Genomic DNA, 20,711 nt, shown 5'->3' with positions numbered 1-20,711 from the left:
CCCTTTGTATACTTATGTCTACAGCATCTACAGGATTCTGTTTCACTGATAAGTAATAATCTTTAGTGTCAGATATTCCAGTGCTTACTACTTTACACAGTAAAGTAGTAAAGTAAAGTAAATTCAAGTAAAGCTCAATGTGAAAATTTAAGATCAGGCTACATAACTGCACGTGCATTTTGTGCCAAAGAATTTTTAAGTACTAGTATTTGTCATGAGGCTGATTGTGATTTTAGAAGTTGTTGGTGCCAATACTGAAGTCCATTCCACAATTTTTTCTTAATTTTCTTCCAGAGAATCAAAGTGAAGAAATTGGTTTTATTGGATTTTGTATTTGAAATAGGAAATGGAAAGTAATAAGGTGAGGGAGTGATAGAAAAGTGGTAAAGGTGGGAGCGGCAACAGCATAGAAACCCCCAGGGACAAACATCAAATGCAATAAAGGAACTACAGGACCAGAATGTGAGCTTTGAAAATTCAATTTCTTTTGTGTAAGAATGGAGGTTTCAGAGGCCATGCGTGGTTTCAGCCATGCTCTTAGACAGGCAACCTTTTAGCATTTGCTTGACTAAATGTAAAAGCATTATATTAAAAAAAGTGCAGCAGCTATCCTAGACAGTAGCATAATAAGGTATTTCTGCGCATGAAGGAAATATTTAAAAATATAAGCTCTTCTCTTGGGGAAGTTTTTTTTTCACTGCTCAACTTCCTCTCTGCTTTTTTCAATAACTGTTTTCCAATAAATGTTTTCAGTTACCTTCTATTCTTATCCTCTCTTTTTACATTCCAGGTGTTTATAGCTATTTTTTATTATTAATGGATCATTTAGTATAGCACCTCAAAACCTGTAGCATACAACTAACAAGAATTTAAAAAATGACATAGGAATTAACAATGAAATTACCTAATTGAAAACGTAGTTGATGAAAAAGACTGTGATATTTTAAGTGCTAATTTTGGCCTGTAAAACAAAGACAAGTTATTTGCAAAGCTATTATATGTTTCTAAGCAGAGCCAGACTCTTGCTATAGTATCAAGTTAGAAAATTATATAAGCATAAAGAGTAATATCATTTATCACCACAACGTAAAGATTCCACTTCTCTGTTCCCAGTTAACTGATTTCTCCCTGAAATTAATTAAAGGGTGAAAAGACACATATAGTATCTCAGGCAACTGAAGTGAATTCTCTTGCATAAATCAGAATTTTGGCCATAAAGTTAATTTCTTGTCTGAGATAGGCTTCCCACGTAATTTCTCTTTTGATGTCAATTTGTTCTGCCTTCTCTTCGTAATCAACTAATGCACCTTCTGATTCTTGACGACACGCAAGCTATCACATGCCGAAGATAACAACCTTCTCTAAGGAGAACAAGAAATGAGGAAACAAATGGAAGTTAGCACACCAAAAATCCAAAATGTTTTATGTCTTCCAGCTTCCTGTACCTTTCCAAAGTAAAACCATGTAGTTGTTTAAAAGAACTAACTAAAATGGACCTGATATTTCTATGAGAAATACTAAAAGGGCAAGGGGGATATTCTGCTCAAAATGAAGCAATGGATACTTTCATAGGCACAACAGGAGACAAGATGTAAAGCATCACTGCGTTCTTCCCCTCTATCTACCTAGCACGCCAGCTATCACATAATCCGTGTTTGGCAAGATATCTTCCTGTCTTCTGCATTCTTCCTGCTCCCCAAATTGAAGTTACAATTCCAGTCCTGGGTACTCCACGAAGACTTCCTACTTTTCTAGATTATGGTATATTTACATCACTCTTAAGCGCTTCTACAAGCTCTGCGAGTATAGAGGGAGCAGAATGGCAACTAACTAGTGCAGATCTCAACAAACAGTGCAGGGAGGAAAGGCTGCTCCGAGAGGATGCCCTTGTGTCTCCTTCAAGCAGCATGAAACCCGTTGTTTAACATGTGTATCCCAGACAGCTGCACCAACCAAAGAGGCTGCATGAACTAAATGGTGTGTATCAGTGATGCGTATCTATTCAGAAAGACAAAAGATCTAGTTAAATTAGATAAGATCTGATTTTGTTCATCATTCATGTGAATTTGGTTCAAGGTCAAAAAAAGAGAAAAAAGCTGGTATAACATTTGGCAAGCTGTCAAGAATCCCACTGATGAGTTTCAGCTCTATAATTTCTTCCTGCTCTAGGAAGAAAGCTAAAGTTGCCTGCAAAACCTTTGTCCTCCAGAACATTCTCAAAGTATTTTGCTACTATAAGCAGTCACTTAAAAGCCTGTATAGATATCTGCTGTATAGATACTCTTTTTCTTACCTACGGAAGTCACTAGTATGTAGTGAAACTAAATATCCTGACCTCTACATTAAATGTGTACCTCTTATGATACACAACTTACAAGATAGTTAATGTGGGACATACTGTGATGGGCAGTTATGGTATTTAAGCCAGAAGTCATTTTCTAACTAAGGGTTATGGTAACAGTAGAGCCAGAGAGGTGCAGAAAGCTTTACCATATACAAAATCCTCATCTGCTCAGTTCGTACCAATCCATAAAGAAAAACCTGGGCTTGTCACAGCCATGTTTATTATAAATCCAGATGCTGCATTCCCATGAGATAATAGAAAAATGGGTACTGTAAAAGATGAATGTACATGATGAAGGCTAAAATTCAAAAGCTCAAACCCAGCCCCAAGGCGATGAAAGGAGGAGCCAGCCATGAATAATAAACATTCTGACAAATATAATTTAGCATATTAAATGCTGCTGACTCTTATTCTGTGGCCTATACATACCTCAGAAAAATTCAAAAATACACCTAGGAAAATATTTTCAGACACACTCCAACAATGTTTTACTGTCCTGTGTTTATTTATTACAGTTTTATTTCCAAATGTTCTAATTGAAAACCCTACCCTTTCCTTGTTTGTAAATCAGTTAATTTTTCGTATTTAAGCATGTCTGGTGCTAAGAGTTACTGGAGATAACCACAGAGCACAACATTTGCCCAAAAGCAATACATTCAAATTAAAAAGGTCTGACACAGGACGAGTTTGGGACAATCAGGAGCTGAGATCTTTTTCTCACCAAGCTACAAGCATTTGCCAAGCGCCAGCTATTAAGGGAAATCTTTGTTACTAGGTCTACATCAAAGCTCTTCTGATAAAGAACAGCTTTCACTTCAAATAATCCACACGTCACAGCAATTTTATGTTCTTTAATTCTACGACTGCATTACCTAGCATCTCAAAACCGGAGCTGAACTCATATATGCCAAGAGATGGTCTTCTCTGCAAAGAGCTCATACTCTGCTGGAGCAAGTTTTGTGTGCAGAGCAATGGGTGAAGCCGGGTTGCCTATGATGCCTATCATTGCTCAGATTTGGTAAGTTCAGTATGAACTTACTTTGGATATATAGAAGGCCTCCTTCAGTGTGACACCTTATTTTCATAAATACTGTATATTTACCCACAAGGTATTCATATTATTGATAAAGTCACAGGAACTGTTTTGTTAGATCAGAACTGTACCCTAGACCAGTATCCTGTCTGGCAGCGATCAGGAACTTGTGTTTCAGAAAAAGAAGTTCCTCATTTCAAATTCTGTTTCCTGTCTTTGGAAAAACAAGTCACGTTATCAAAGGTAGCGCTTCAACACCTTCCACCTCCTCCTCAGGTTCACTTCCACAATGATACTGCTGGTAGGCAGATACTGCAAGTGGTTTGTTAGTTCTTTGATAAAATGGTCACTTAAAAAACTCCCCCTCAAAGTCTTTTAGTAGCGCAGCCAGATAACCGATGAAGCTTCTCAATTAAAAATATAACAGAAAGCAATTTCAAAACGGTATCTTCCTCTGAGCTTTATGACAAGCTTTGCTGTAGCTCTGCGCTACAGACACAGTTTCTCTAAGGGTATGTGGAATGTGAGATAATTTGGTTCATCTGATTAAGGATTATTCAGTATAAAAGAAATAAGAAGGAAAGTGATATATTAAACAGACACAGGCACACAAAAATTGCCGAATGAGCAGGTGGCAACAAAGACGACAGTGAAGAGCAGAACTCTTCAGGCCATTAAAGGAGCTACCGAGGAAGCCACCCTGAAGACAATCAACCTGAGCTTTGTCACGGGTAAGATGGGGGAAACATGATTATCATGAGTTTTACAACATATTTGTGGGGGTGTATGGGACTGTGCAAAACTTTTTATGGGATATCAGCAGGGGCTTGTGGGATTGTGCAAAACTTACTATGGGATGTTCACCAAATTGGCCAAAGGCAGGGAAAGGAGGGATCAGGGTGGATCTAGGGGGACATGTAGGAAAATGGGGAGGAGGGGGGCTCACATGTGAGCGGTCCACTTCACTCTCTGTACTTACATTATATATGCCCTCTGTGTGGGGGGGGGGGGGTGTGTGTGTGTATGCGTGCATATGCTCGTCCAGGATACACGTGAGCCTAAGACCCCTCCCAGGTCCAAAGAGTGTACATGGACGGACTTCAGCAGCCAGGAGCAGCAATCCCCAGGTCCCGGAGACCACTGGATTCAGCAGATCCTTAGGCTTATTTTTAAAAATCCACTCTACATATTGCTCATGGGAATAGTAAAATAATTGAACTTGAAAGGAAAATGGTGAATTTTATTATATGTAAAATACTGTCAAAATGTCAAAGAAAATGTTGAAAAAATCATACTTCTCTGCACTGCTATAGTATTCTTAAGACATTATTTTAACATTTAAAATTTATTAAAAAGAAACTTTAAAAGAGCTGCCTACAAGTGAAATACAATTTACAGAATGGTACTGCAAGTAGTTTCTAATACAATTAATGCTCTCTTCTCCATAACGGAGAAGGAGAAATCTGTGCTGCTGTTTTGCCTGCTAGCCAGCCTTCTAAACATATTTTACCATACCAATCACATTAAAACTTGTCTGTGATGCTGCTATTTACCAAATGAATGGTGAAGGAGTATCTCGGCACAACGGTATTTAACACCCTACTCTGAAATATATCTTACTTTGTATTTAGTTCAAAATGGTGACTAGTTCAAGCCCTCATTTCCTTGCTTCTCCTTTTTATCTCCTTTCTGTAATAGCAGCTGTTACCATTGCAGATTTCCCCTTCTAGCTGACAGTTCCACTGTGAGATGTGCTGTCAGTGTTCTTAATATGGAATAACTGCCTGTCTTTGGGCAGCTAATTTTGAAAAAAAGAAAAACAAAAAAAAAAATCATCTAATCGGGTTTTACTTTGGAGTCTTGCCAAGTGTTTTTTTCTAACTTTTTAAATAATGAAAGTACGAAGTTATATAGAGGAACTGAGACACGATGCCAGTATGGGAATACGTCGGCCACAGGACTGAAGTTTAATAAAGACCAATGAATTGCAACTTACCACTTAGCTCATAGAATAAGGCATGTATCCTTGTATGTCCATGATACTCATGAGCACGTGCAACTGTGCCCTGAAGACAGCTGGAAAGAAGGATTTAATGACAGAAAAATACTGTCAACAGCACAGTCACATGCCATGGAAACTCCTCTCGATCACCTGTTCTTCCCACTTTTCATCCTGTAGCCACTTTAAAATATCGTCCCATTTAAACATTGCAATTTCTACAACAGTAATTAAATGCATTATTATTCAGTTTCTCTTAACGCTAACTAACCTGCTTGGAAGCAGATGTTTCCCATCTCTATTTGGTAGCAAAAAGACCGATGTGACAGGTGGGTACTTGCTTAAATGACCTTAGAGCAGTCTGACTGATTACAGTGAGCTAACTGGCAGGTAGCTGCAAATTTTGCTTGCAATACAGTTGTCCCTGGCAGAAAGATGTCTGCCATTGTACCTGCAGAGCGAGACAGATGTCTCCAATTATCGTTTTTATGGTGTTAAGATATCGCATCCCTTGGCCGGCCTAAAATACAGACATTAAGTTGAGTTTCTTAACTGCCAGATGTCTGGTGTACTGGGGCTTTCTGATGAACAGGGAGGAGTTGTGCGATCTAGCTTTCTGAATGGCAGCTACTATTAGTTTAATAGAAATTAAATTTTTTATTTGTCATGGAGAAAAAGCAGTATTAAAATGTAGAATACATGCTAATTCATTTTGAACTTTGTGCATACAGAGGTTAAGTTGACGTACCCAATACAGGCAAACAATAAAAGCAGGCACTGAATGAGCCTTCCTAAGGAAAGTACAGCGGTGGACGACTAAACTACACTGATGAAGCCTCTGGGACAGTAATGGTAATTTAATCATTATACTGAGCTAGGAAAAAAAATACTGTGTGTATTTCTGATCTTAGCGAACGGCAAGAGCGAGCACAGCACCACAGCACACAGGCCCATCACTCGTGTGCAGGTAACGGGTGCGCAGCACTGGATGAGCGCCTGCCGCTGCCCTGGGGAGAGCGCAGCCGCAGGCCTGGCCGAGCGGGGCGGCCTCCCCCGGGCCCGGCTCCCCCCGGGCCCGGCTCCCCCGGGCCGCGGAGGGCGGGGGGCCGCGGCAGGCCCCGCCCTCGCCCCGCTCCGCTCCGCCGCGGCGGCCGGGTCCGGCGCAGCTTCCGGGGGAGCCGCTGCGGGCGGGCGGGCGGCGCCATGAAGGTGCGGCGCCAGAAGCACGCCAAGAAGAACATGGGCTTCTACAAGCACAACTTCCAGTTCCGCGAGCCCTTCCAGGTGCTGCTGGACGGCACCTTCTGCCAGGCCGCGCTGCGCAACAAGATCCAGATCCGGGAGCAGCTGCCCGGGTACCTCGACGGGGCCACGCAGCTCTGCACCACCCGGTAGGCGCGGGGGGGAGGCCGCGGGGCGCCGGCCGCAGCGCGCATGCCCGGGCGGCCGGCGTCGGAGTGCGCGGGGCCGGGCGGGGGCGGCCGCGGCCCCTCCTGGGCCTCTCCCGGGCCTCTCCTCTCCCCGGCCTCTCCTCAGCCTCTCCTCGGCCTTTCCTCAGCCCCTCCCGGGCCCCTCCTGTGCCCCTCCTCGGCCCCAGCGCGGCTCTGGGGGGCGGAGGGCGGTAGCTGCGGTGAGGAGGTAGCGCTGTGAGCTGTAGTTAACTTGCAGAAGGACAGGAGCTTCTTTCCGAAGGTGCCTTTCCGAAGCTGGCAGAGACTGTTGAGGGATGTGGTGGGGCCAGGGCTAACGCCGGGGTGTGAGGGGCCCCTCCCCACCCCCAGCGTCTTCTTGGTGCAGTGAGAACAGAGGCGAGCTCAGGTCTCTTGGGTGGGGAGGGAGTTACTGCGGGTCTGGAGCTTCAGCCTGCCGGTAAGGGGCTGTTTCCAAAGTAGCTGCTCTCAAGGGAGAACAAGGATGCGCTAGACAAAGGCGTGGAAGTAAATAAAGCGTGCGCGCTAAATATCTAAGTTGCCTTGAGGTTGCCTTTGTTTTTACTTGACTTTGTATGTTGGGTATGATAACATCTCCCTCACTCAGGTATCTGCAATGACAGAATAGCCAACTGCCCATCCTGGAGGCAAGTACTGAAAATATCAGGAAGATGTATACCCTAGGCTACAAAAATTAAGCACTGAGCCATCCTGGAAAGATGATGAAAGATACAGAACTGGCCCGTACTTCTAAACAGCAGAAAGTATCAAGTCATGACCTTAGCTGTGAAAGGTTCAGGAATCACTTTGACCCACGCTGTATTCCAGTCATGTCTAAATGTCCCTTCTGGCTTCCTTCTTTCAGCACTATTGGTCTTTTTGACCTGTTTTCACTTAGGGAAGCTGAATGGACTCGTTTTCTCTGCTGTCAGAACGCTAAGTTGGTGGGGCAGCACCTCACTGGCATGACCGGAGCTTCCCTGAGGAAGTGAGCTGGCCCGCTGTCAGAGTCAAAGAACAGGCTCAAGTCTCCACAAAGACTGTCCTCAAGGGCTAAACTTTCTTCTCTGGAAAGAAAAATAGTTGTATTTAATATCTTGCAGTTATTTTGGAGATAAATGTAAACTAAATAAAAGTTCCAAAGAGGTTTTTGGCATGCTGGCTTCTTCCGATTAATCACCATGCTACCATATCCTTGGACCTGTATTTCAAGCCCATACATTCCTACCACTGTCTCCATTTAAGAGTAAGGCTCAGTGGCCAAAGTAAGTTAGGTTTCATCTCCTGTTCTTTTCTGAGTATAAGCTAGCATCCTGATAGACTGCGACTCTGTCCTGTGTGAACGTCTGCTCTAACTGCCGCTAAGAGGAGGATTTTAGGTTTGCGTTTTATTGTCTAGTTGGAACGCTGGGGAGCCGTAAACTTCCAGATTTTTAATCACATGGACAACCTTCTTTCTTCTTCTGCTTGAGTCAGTTGGATTCTGATAGCAAGTTTGAAGCAAGATGATGGACGCCAGTACAGAGTTTAACTTGCATGTGATTAATCAGTTTGTGCTAATTCAAGTAATTTTCTTTGTGCAGTAGAAGTTGTTATGCTAGGTGATATATGGACCTAAATGTAAGGACTTAGCATTGTCACCAATACAGAATATTTTTGAATCATTAAACATAACTTAATGTTACTGGTTAGTCTTGTTTGGAACCGAGGAAATCTTGCTGACATCTTGAGATGGGTTACTGCTTTCAGACTACTGGTTGCCATTTACAGTCATAGAGCCTGAACAACTGGGTATTGCTCGTTCCTAATGAACTCGTGTCAACCTTTTGCTGTTGTAAAAAGTGTGTAGTTATTTTCTCATTTAGAAATCACTGTTGGTCTTGGTTTTCAGATGTGTTCTAAAAGAACTGGAATCACTGGGGAAAGCACTGTACGGAGCAAAATTAATTGCCCAAAGATTTCAAGTTCGAAACTGTTCTCACCACAAGGATCCTGTGAGTGGTTCGGCCTGTTTACTTTCCATGATTGAAGAAGGCAACCCTCATCACTTCTTTATCGCTACACAGGTAAATGCTCATGGGAAATGTAGCTCCATTTCATTTGAAGCGATCCTTTGATACCTAAGGATAAGGAAATCTACAGAAACCTCAATTATGAGATTTTTAAATAGCATGTGGAAATTAATCTTGTAAAACCTTACTCACTCTTAAATGTATTTGCTAATTATGAAGTAGGGAATCTTTTGTCTTACTTGAGCAACTAGGTATTTTTACCCTAGAAGGATATTGCTTAGTTTAGCAGAAAGTGTAGAGAACATGATGACTACTTATTGACATGTAAGAAAACAACTGATGAATGTTAATTTGCATATTGCTTGTGTGTGCACCCCCTGCCCTGAACTGTTTTGCGCATGAGTCTGGAAGGTGAAATCAAGTGTTAAATGACCATATAACTTCAATTTTAAGAAATTTTGGAGGTTTTAACTAAAGAATAAAGGTAAAACTTGTGTACAAATAAGAAAGGGAGGTTTTTTCTTGGGTCTGTTATTGGGACTGTATGTGTAAATTGTATACACTGTATATAAAATGGATTACAGTAAAATTCTGCATACTTATGTAAGATACAAGGAATTTAAAATGACTTGTCATAGAAGAAATCATCTTACTTCTTGTGAAGTGGTGTACTACATACCAATGAACTGGGACTTTTTCCTCAAAAAATGCACGTATGCTTATACATGCATGAAGAAAGGAAACATTAATACATTTTCCATCAGAAGTACAGCTAATCAGAAGGAGAGAAATTGAAAATTAAATTGCTCTGAACGGCACTGCCAGGTATATCTGCTAGATTAAGTTTCTTATCTTTTTCATAATGTAATTTATCTTCCTAGTTTTGTATTGAAAGTAGGTGCATTTGAATTGCAAATATTGTTTAATCTCAAAATATTGACTAAAGTATTTAATTTTACAGGACCAGGATTTAGCAAACAAAGTGAAAAAGAAGGCTGGCGTTCCTCTCCTCTTTATTATTCAGAACACTATGGTGCTAGACAAACCTTCTCCTAAATCTTTGGCATTTGTCCAAAAGTTGCAGACAGATCAGCTTGTTCCAGAGCACCAAAAACAAAGTATTGTGCAGCTTAAAGAAAAAGAAGGACTAGCAAAGCAAGGAGGTGAAAAGAGAAGAAAACGCAAAAGGGCAGGCGGCCCCAATCCTCTCAGCTGTCTGAAGAAGAAAAAGAAAACACAGGAGGGTCAGGAGCCTTCTGGTGAAAAGAAGAAAAGAAGAAAAAGAAAGCGAAATAGGGTTAAAGCAGAAGCCGTGCAGTCACTGCAGAAGAATGAAGAAGAATAAACCCATCTTCCTAAAAAATGCAAGACTTGAACGTTGTTTGAACTCCGCGAAAAGAAAGATTAATATGCAATCATGTGAAATCAATTTGTTAATATTAAAACTTATTTTTATGAGTTGGTGCTGCTTACTGCTGCATCTTAACATTTGCAGGTTATTGTCCTAATAATTTATTGGGTTGTTTAGTAATTGGGTTTGTGACAAAATATTTAGGAACCTTCATGTTTCATTATTCTCTCCAGCATCTTGATTCCTGCCAGAGAGTTCACATGACCGGTAGCAATCTTTTAGAAATGCTTCTTGGGTTTCATATGGGTTTTGGCGGGATACTACTCTTCTTTCTAAATCTTGGTTGCTATTCTTACTAAAACTAATTTTGACAGTTGTTCTGTCACAGAATGCGGGATTGACCTAAAGAGCATAGTATCTTATTTAGCTGTACTGTTTGAATAGAAAAGTTAACTCTTTTGCAAAGTGACCAGATGCCCTCAAGAAGTCCCTTCCAGCCTAAATCAGTTTGTAAACTCCGTGAGAACCGACACGTCTGTTGTTCAGGATCTTTATTTGTTAAGAAGATCCCAGAGGGCGTGTGATTGTGTTGATATTCCTGACATTATAATGGCTTCTCTAGTGCGTCTAGTTTATCTCTAGTTTATTCTTCCTTTTTAAATAGGAAGAATGCAACTTGAAAATGCTGAATCAAAGCCCTGGCTAACACCTAATGCCGTCACAGTATAGTGGAGAAGTCCTGAAATACAGCCAGCTGGCCGTGGTGGGACTCAGCCCCTGTTGCACTTGTTTCAGTGTTCGGTGAGGTTATGAACAGAATAGAACTGGGCTGGAGGAGGGAGCTGCCAAAATTGTTTCAAGTACCTGATCTTCAGTCACTCTTTCCTGTACCTTGCGTGTTTGGTGGCATTGGGAGGCAGAAGTGAGTGACTGAGGTGACACAACGCAGGGGTGTGCAGCAGAGTACGTGCTGTGGCATGCGTGTGCCATAACAGTGTTCCCCGTCATCTCTTACCAGATTCTTAACTTTTCGGTGCATTTCTACTTAACCGAGATGTAATTCTTAAAAGGAAAGCTTTCTGTTTCTTCACCTACATGAGTTTAAGCCGTGGTTTTTAAACAATTCTTCAACCTATGTATCATACATTTGCAAAGTAGTTCTCATAGTGCATTATCTGCACAGGTTCTTGCATGTCTGGAGTACGTACACAGCTATAATGTATGATGCTTTCTGTTGGCTTTGCAAACTATAAGGGCAGTTGTTCCATGGAGTTTGAGAAACCAGCTTGAGTGATGGGAGTTGGCCAGTCTTAGTGGAAACTGCAGGGTCGTTCCCTGGAACCTGCAGAGATTTCCTCCGGCCAGCGCAGGAGAGGTAGGTCCGGGCGTCCTGCGCTTGCAGCTCGCTACGCTGCTGCTGTAGCCCCAGGTCGAAGCCGTTCACAGCAGCACAGCTGTTAGGAGCAGGCTGTGCCTTTCTTTTTCCATGTGAGAGACCACGCGCGCCTTGGGAACTGACCACGAGAGACGGAAGCAGCAAGGAAGGGTGCTATACTCGAGGTGAAAGCTTTAATCAAAAAGTAAAAACAGTCACACTCATTGTCGTATTGTTCCTACGTTGATTGCTAATAGCGAGTCCTGAGGAGAAATTTAATAACTCCTGGGAATTCCTTAATGCAGCATACTTATTTAATGTATATCACCTTTCTCAAGCTGTCCTATTCCATTCTCGTTCACTTATTTGGGCACAGTGCCATGTTAGTGTAGTTTTGCATCCCATTCCCCCTTAAATATTGCTTGTATTTCTTCCCCCTCCCCAAACCCACCCGCAGAAAGCACTGCTGTCAGTAAAGCTTGGAGCAGACAGCAGAGATGGTTCATCTTCAAAATCTCATTCTCAGTCAAATGTATATTAAAATCCAGTAATTTAAATATAGTTTTTAAAAAATTGAGCAGAAACACTCCCTAATTATTTACAACAGTCCCTTTCAGTGCAGTTGAAACACAAAGCTTAAATATACCTTTTCTGAAGACTATAGACAGACAAAAACATAATTACTGCAAAAAAGACTTTTAACAATCATCTAATGACTCCCACCTTAAGGAATTTAAAACAATATTTATCTGTGTTTCCTTAGTATTTTGCTAACACAAACTGAGTCATGGTGTTGCCATTGGGAAGAACTGGAATGAAAAGGGAGTGAGCTCTTAGGAGAAAAGCTGTAAAATTTGTCTGCAGCTCTCCTCCAGCGAGGTAAATAACTTGCCTTTCAGTTTTGGAAGAGAGCTCCTGCCCAGGCGACAAGCAGAGGCAATCAGGCCATGTGTTGTTACCGTTTTGAAATTTGGAAGAAAAAAAAAAAAAAACCAACCAAACCCACCCTAGTTTCCAAGTAAAACAAGTCTGCCAGGCCAAAGCTGACAGCGTTACTGATTTAACGGTATAAATACAGCCTAAGAGCAGCCTGTAACAGCGAGCCCGGCTGGCGCGGCTGGCTCTGTCCAGGCTGGGCGCTGGCCGTGCCCACCGCGTGGCTGCCTGCGGACGGCCCCGGGCGGGTGCTCTCTGGCTGCTGCCTCTGCCTGCCAGGGTTTGGTGGAGGTTTAGCTGGCCCAGGCTAGAAACCATGCTGGGGTCCCTGGATTATTAAATTCAGCAATGTCCCTCGGCGTTGTGTAACGCGCCGCTGTGGAAGTACCCGTAGCGCGAACTCTGCTGTTGTAGGTGTGGAGCTCCACGGTCTGCCCAAAGCCATGGTGGCCAGTCCCGCTCCCTTATTCACCAGTAAATGGTCTGGAGATCTGGCCACATCTCTAGTATAGACGGGGTCCCCAGTGTGACTTTTCTAATAAAGTTCAGGATCATTTTGCTGTAGCGTGTCGGAAGGACTGGTTTTGTTCTTGGAACTGCAGAAAACCAGAGGTAAATTAAAAGGAGCTTGAGCAAAAACTTCTTTGGGGCTATTGATTTCCTCTGTTCTCAGACAGGATAAATATATCCCCAAATCCTGTGCAGTATCTCACTAAATCTTTTTTTAAAAAAGAGGGAAATAACCAGTGTTGTACAGCACAATGTATGCTACATGTGCAGAGTAATACAAGAAGAAAATAATAATGTTTCAGCCACAGTCTGCAGGGCATTAATGCTGAATTTAGGACAGAGTCTCATCTTCCATCAGCAGAAGATATTTACCCAGACTGCCTGCCAATTCAATTGGCTGGATTTATATGTTGGTGTGATCCGGTGTTGTACAATAAATCACTCCCTGAACATCTGTTAACGACACTAAATAGGTGAGTTAATTAGAAGCTTCTGGAACCTAGGATGTTTATGAATCATTAAAGTAAATATGAATATGGTAAGACTTGAAGAATAAATACATTCTGGCGGTGAAAGGAAAATAGGATGTCCAGAGCAGTCCTGCACATTTGTTTTCAGCTACACTGATACGGTGTGAATGACTTCTCCATCAGCTTTAGAGTGTTCCTGGAGTTTCTTGAACATGTTCTGTCAGATACAAGATGAAGAACGTCGGAACAATACCATTATTTATACTCATTGCATCTTTCATATAGAAGTTTCACAAGCAGCTACTGTATATTTCATACCTCTGTGTGGGCGTAATATCTCACACAGGGAGCAGCCGGAGATAGGGGGAATGAACAAATAAGAGCCTCAGCAGGTGTTATCATTTATAATTTTGTGGAGAAAGATTGCAGTGTACCGAGAGAGAATGACAGAAAGCAAAACTTTTCGTACCCAGAGAGTCAGGAGTGAGAGAGACTGCATCTTGTGATTTAGGAATGGCCTAACTAATGCCAGGAGAGGAGGTTGTGATGTATTTCTGGTAATTATTATGTCTGTGCACTCTGAGCCCCAAATTTGTCTCGGAGAGCTCAGCTGTCTGCCCACGGAGGCAGTCATTTCGCAAAAGTTGCTTTGGCTTGTTACAGAAGAGACAGGCTGGGCTCTCTCGGGGGAACTTTATTTTCTGATTTCTCCTGCAGTTGAGAGGGAGAGCATGCAGCTACGCTCTGTGTATATAGGGAAACAACGAAGCTGTTAACAAGGGTCCAATCAAAAACAACCCAGAGCCAAGAGCTGGGGGGAAGAAAAGAGACAGTAGATAGTCACTGGGATTTAAAAGAAACCACGGAAGAGAGAAAAATACATATGAGTGTTTCTGGGTGTTAACCAGAGGAAAGAATTGCTCAGTAGTGAAAGGTGAACCAGAAACGGCTTAGCTGTCAAGGAGAGTAGGCAACGGAGTAATAAACCATAAACAAATTTTAAAAAAGTCTTTCTAATTCCCTTAAGAAAACTTCATTGCCCTTTCTGACTCAGTTTCTACCTTTTCAAAACAGGGGGCTGGACTGACTAACCCGCTCACAGATCCTGCATTGATAGCCCAAGACTTCCCGCAGATTGTAGGTCTCATGATGCCAAACACTCCTTGTCTTTATGTTTTTTCAATATTACACACTTTGCAGCACTGGCGGGTTTGCAGCCAAATCCTTCTTCTGTAGAGCTCGCCTGACATTGCGCGTGGCTCGCTGCCCAGCACGCAGATATTACATCCAGGAGCAACCTTATTCATGCCGTTGTTGATAGGGCAAATCCATGTAGTTAATTGCTCCCGAGGGTACTCGCAGCAATAGCCTGGGACAGAGTGAGGCTCTTCTGGCTGTGGAAATCATGACCCAAAGCATGGTACGGTTTTTTTTCTAAGTCTAATCTCCTTCCAGGAACTCATTAGGGGACTTCAAAGTTTCTTGTTGCAGTCTTGACTTCTGGTTGATCCAGAATGATCTTTTTGCCGTGTTCCTTCCTCTGGGACCAAAGATGCTACTGATTTGACTCGCCAGGGCGGTTACTCTTTCAGACTGTCTTGGAGAAACACTGAGGAAATTTTTCACTTTGTGAATTGGCACCCGTTTCGACAGGCAGGTTTTCAGAAAAAATGAAGAAAGCAGTTTTCTAGAATTCCTGGCTCCCTCTTTCCACCCCTGACCTCTCCGTCAGCTCCCAAGAATACAAGCAGGGCTGTTCTGGGATGGCCTCCAATAGTGGCCAAAAGCTGTTCCTCAGGAATAGGATGAAAATAGATGAAATATTTTTTTGGTACTTCCCCAGATGACTTTCCAACTTCCTGACGATTTGTGAAGGAGTTCCTGACCCAGGAAAAATATTTTTTTTTAACAGCACACAATGAATTTCTGTTTCACAAATTTGTCCAGTCTCTCCTTGAGACCATGTAAACTTTAAGCCTCTAATTTTCTGTGGTAAGGAGTTGCACAATTTGAACACATCTTATGAAAAATACTTTCACGTGTCTGTTTTGAATGTACTACTTACCAGCTAGCCCTTGTAATGGATGAAACATTAAGCAGTCATTCCTTAGTCATCCTTTCCATGCCACTCCTGACTGCGTAGACCTCTGTGATATTTCTACTTATTCATCTCTTTTCCAGGTTGAAGTGTCTTCTGCAGCACCTAACAGGAAACCAGATTTCAACTTATTCAAGCCCACATGACAAGACCAGAATGTCTCTGCTTTCCATTGGATGTTCTTCAAGGAAGAGTGTGGACAAGAGCCTTGTGAGAAAAAGCACAGGACAGGAACTCTGCATTCAGCTCTTGGTTTGCCACCCACTCCCCATGTGCCAGAGCTGAATGACATTGCCCTTGGACGTGTCTTGGCTTCTTAGCGGTGGAATGATGGTGTAAGTATTTCCCTGAGCTCCCAAGCTCTTCAGAGGTTGGGAACGCTATCATGCGCAAGTCAACTGGCTGCTGCGCTGATGCTGTTGTAAGAGCAACAAGAGTTGAGTCTTTGCCCAATACGTGATAACTCCTAAATAAAACTCAGCCGTACACTAGACTTACGATTATAACCTTGTACCCTAAAATTAATGATAATTTGAATAGAATAGAATCATAGAACAGCCCAGGTTGGAAAGCACCTCGAAAGATCATCTAGTCCAACCTTTCATGGGAAAGGGAGCTGAGATGAGATTATCTAGCACCCTGTTCCATCACATCTTGAAAACCTCCAGTGATGGGGAATCCACGACATCCCTGGGGAGATTGTTCCACTGAATGATTGTTCTTACTGTAAAAAATTTATTTCTTATGTCAATATGAAACCTCTGCCAGTGCAACTTGTTCCTGTTGCCCCTTGACTTCTCCATGTGGCTCCTTGTGAAGAGAGTCTCTGTTCTCTTTGTAGCCACCCTTTAAATACTGGAATACAATGTTGAGGTCCCCCTGAACCTTCTCTTCTCCAAGGAGAAAAGACCTAACTCCTTCAGTCTTTCCTCATAGGGCAGGTTCTCCAGCCCTCTGATCATCTTTCTTTGTGGCCTTCCTTTGGACCATCCCCAGCCTGACCACATCTTTCTTGAATTGGGGGCGGGCAGAACTGGACACAGTACTCCAGGTGCGGCCTGACAAGCACTGAGTAGAGTGGGATGATCACGCCTCTACCATGGCTAGTAATGCTTCTGCGGATGCAGCCCAGGATCCGATATGCCTTTGCTGTTGCAGGGGTGCACTGCTGACAGTGGTCAGCTTGTTGTCCACCACGACCCCCAGGTCCCTTTCAGCAAGGCTGCTCCCCAGCCACACAGGTCTTTGTACTGAGCTCTTTATGTCCCAGGTAGAGGACCTTGCACTTGTTTTTGTTAAACTTCATACACTCACTAGCCCCCTCTTCCAGCCTGTCAAGGTCTCTAAGATGGGTCTCCCTTCTGATGGGAGACTGCACAACCCACTTTAGTGTCATCAGCAAACTTGTGAGGATGATTTCAATCCCATCATCCAGATAATTTATGAAGATGCTGAAGAGCATGGGAACCAGTATCAATCCCTGGGGGACCCCAGCTGTGACAGGCTGCCAGCCTGAGTGAAAACCATTGATCACCAGCCTGATGGTGATCACCAGCTTGAGTGCGGCCTGTTAGCCAATTCCCTACCCATCTCACAGACCACCCACCCAGTCTGTATCTTGCCAGTTTGTCCAGGAGTAGGCTGTGGGAAACGATGTTGAACATTTTGCTGGAGTCCAGGTGAAGAACATCCACTGCTTTCCCATGTCAAGAGAAGATGTTGCTTTGTTGTAGAAGGCAATCAGGCTAGTCTGGCATCATTTGCCATTGGTAAATCTGTGCTGGCTTTTCCCAATCACCTGCTTCATTTGATTAGTGATACTTTCTAGGAGGACTCATTCCATGACTTTCCTAGGGATTGAAGTAAGACTAATGGGCCTGTAGTTTCCTGGGTCTTCTTTTCGGTCTTTCTTGTAGATGGATATGACAGTTGCCCTCTTCCAGTCATCAGGGACATCTCCTGATCTCCATGACTTTTCAAACAGTATAGACAGTGGCCTTGCACTGAGAAGTAACTAGTTTCTCTGCCCTGTTTAGCAGTGGTCCTATGTCTTCCGTGTGCTTCTGCTTACTGCTTACATATCTGAAGCACCATTTCTTGTTGCTCTTGACATCTTTGGCCAATTTTAACTCTAGCTGAGCCTTAGCCTTCCTGACTGCCTCTCTGCATGGCCTAGCAAGGTTCTTGTAGTCCTGAATGGCTATATGGCCACATTTCCATAGCCAGAATCTTCCCCCAAGTCCTGTGACTGTATTTCTATCCCACTTTTAGACCTCGCCTGTCAGTATCCACAATGAGTTTTCAGAATAAGAGTTGCTTGTTTATATATTAGGGTTTTTTTATTAATTAACCTGGATATTAAAAAATTCTATAAGGTTTCTTCATCATCATTAGAATGCTTACAGAATTGCAGTATTTCCTTTTGCATTGTGTAGAAGTCAGATTTATTTTTGCCCTAAACAAGAACAATACCGTTGGTGTCAAGCTTGAGTCAGAGAGAAATTTGCACAAAAAATCCAAGACCGGTGCTATCAGAACCCAGGCAGGCCTGCCAAGCTTCTGAGCTGAAGATAGTAAAATTAAAGTGGGGATACGGTATTCATACAAATCACTGCTCTGTGCCAATCATTGGACTTTTTTTCCATCTGTCTGGCTTTTTGTGATGTCTGGGGGACTTGATTTCAAGTCTGTATTTATTTCTTAATGCTAGTGAGAACTAGAACATTGTTATTACATATGCTTGACCATATCAGAATGGCAGACAATTAGCTTCAGATATGTAGAATATCTGAGGGATGTTTAATTTATTAGATTTTTAATTGGTCTCTGTGTGTAATAGACTAGGAAAAGGTAAGAAATAAGGCTGTATAATTCATCTGAAAAAAATCTTGTTTCCTCCCCTCATTCCTTCCTTTTCAACTATCGAGTTGTTTTTTTTTTTTTTTTATTTATAACTTATTTAATTATCTGCTTTGGAATAATTTTTGGTGGATACTTGCCAGTTTACTAATATTCACTGCCCACTACCTGATGGTGTCACAAACACACCATCTGTTCACTTGTGCTTTCCAAAAGTCTCTGAAGTAGCTAGCTGACTCAAGCTGCAGGTGGTAGGATTGCTCAAAATACATAATCACCAAACTTCTAAATAACAAAACTTTTCTTTCATGTACGCTTTTTTAAAACTACATTTAATTAAGGCTTTCTCAGCTATCCTCCTGTTATACACAACCTTACCTCCACCACAAACAAATCTGGCACCATTATGCTGAAGAAGACTAATGTCCTGCTTTCATATCTGTTTCTTTCCCTGCAGGATTTCTCAGCATTTTTTCCCATGATTAGGCCAAAACTGTGTATCCCAGTCCCTGTACACGTTTCTCTTTATATCCTACTCACCTGCCTAGAGGCAAGCACCACTTGTTTCATATATTTGAGAGTGATGTGAATACCAATTATCTTTAGCTGTACCCCCGCATCAGCGTCTCTGCATTAAAGCCAGATCCCACCAGCCTTTGCATCTCCTTTCCCTTCTTCTCCTCTCACTCCTCCATCTCTTTCCAAGTTCTCTCCTCTCTGAAAGCCACAGAAAAACCTGGGGCATTTAGGTGCATCGGTCTTCTGCATGGGCATACAAGGTGTCTGGACAGCGAACTGAACAGAGCTGCCACTTACCAAGTGGAGAACAAGAGTGTGGGGAAAGCACTGGATGCATTTATGTGTATAGGTACATTGGGCCCAGAAAAGAAAATGTAATCTAAAAAAGGAATTGATAACACTAATAGTTACTAAGTTTAAGTATATCTAAATTACTAACTTTAAGTAAAAGCTTAAGACTGGAAATTCTGCTCTTCAGTTGAGAGCAGAAGGAATAGCTGAAAAATGTATAGCATAGTCCTGAAAGCATTTACTCTTCGCTCATGCCCTTGGCTTTATGACTGTCCTTATCTGACTGTCTTGCTGGTAAACTTTTGCAGGAATGGGTTTATAATCAGCATCTCCTCGTAGAATCACATGAGAGTTTCCCAGTTGCCCTTGGGAAGCGACCCGTTATATTATCTAGAACGAGCTCCCCAACGCAGTTAGGCAACTAACTCACCCCAGAGTACTTACTTAGGCACATTTAATGACTTTGTGAAACTCAGTCTTGTGTCATCTTTCTACCGGATTATGACTGGGAGAGAGGATCTGAAAGCTGGAAACACTGGCTCAGCCCCCTGCTCGTGCAGGACAGTGCTTGCGGCTCGGCTGTTTTGTGGCTTCAAATTTGTTTTGTGATTTCAAATACGAAATCTCAGTAGGTTACAAGAATAATAATATAATTCTTTTAAAAGGGAAAATAAATCAATATTTTTGGTGGGATAGTGGATATCTCTACAGGCTTTTACTTAAACTCCATGAAACAGCCAGTGTTATTTCTGCGAATGAAGATTAATTTCTGTGCCATTATCAAATGTAACCCTTGAGGAATTAATTGCATTTGTATCTCATATCGAAGTCCTATTTATATAATCAAGCAATCTGGAACAGATAAGCCCCTTCTTGGGAAACCTCTGCTGCTCAACAATATTTGACTTTGCCTCAGACAGGTTATGGCCCGCTGGGAACTGAGGAGCTCACTAAAACACCATTTGTAATGCAATGCGACAAGTCCCGGAGCCAGGGCGATAATCTCTGCAAACTCTGTACAAACAGTCCCTCTGTCTCAGCAAAAGTGATTAATGGGCTCTGCAGAATCAGCATACGGCCCTCTGTATTAATTACTTCAGAGGGCCGCTAAATGGAAACCCAAAGCCTGCAAAGGCTCCGGGGAAGGCTGGGGGATTTGCGAGGCCAGGCTGGACGCGGGGCCCCGCGCTCTGGCTGTGAAGCAGAAGGGGTTAGAGGCAGCCTGATCTCCCCCCGGGAGCCCCGGGGACGGCTGCAGAGGCGGCGTGGGGTCCCCAAGGTGCAGCTCTGCAGGGAGCCTTAACTTTGCCTCTGCTCAGCGCAGCGAGCGGGGTCACGCCGGCTTGTCCGGGGCGGGCAGACGGGCACTGAGCTGCTTCTGGCTGCAGATCTGCTCCTTCAGGCACTTCTTGTCCCCAGGACAGAGCCGGGGTGCTGATGGAAGAGAAAACCTCCGCCGAGCCTGGCTTTGAAGTGGAGACGAG

The 20,711-nt window shown here is 42.8% G+C and overlaps 1 protein-coding gene across 1 annotated transcript; it reads left to right on the top strand.

Moving 5' to 3' along the window:
* Positions 1-6,539: 6,539 nt before the first annotated feature.
* UTP23 (UTP23 small subunit processome component) lies at positions 6,540-10,234 on the top strand. The gene is made up of 3 exons (XM_082326919.1): positions 6,540-6,767; positions 8,698-8,872; positions 9,780-10,234. Exons 1-3 carry the CDS (start codon positions 6,580-6,582, stop codon positions 10,161-10,163), a joined length of 747 nt encoding a protein of 248 aa, XP_082183045.1. The 5' UTR covers positions 6,540-6,579; the 3' UTR covers positions 10,164-10,234.
* The last annotated feature ends 10,477 nt before the right edge of the window (positions 10,235-20,711 follow it).

This window comes from Platalea leucorodia (genome assembly GCF_965183815.1).
Source record: "Platalea leucorodia genome assembly, chromosome: 1".
Classification (NCBI taxonomy): Eukaryota; Metazoa; Chordata; class Aves; order Pelecaniformes; family Threskiornithidae; genus Platalea; species Platalea leucorodia.
The sequence above is the reverse complement of the archived record's forward strand: the minus strand, read 5'-3'. Positions and strand labels throughout refer to the sequence as shown.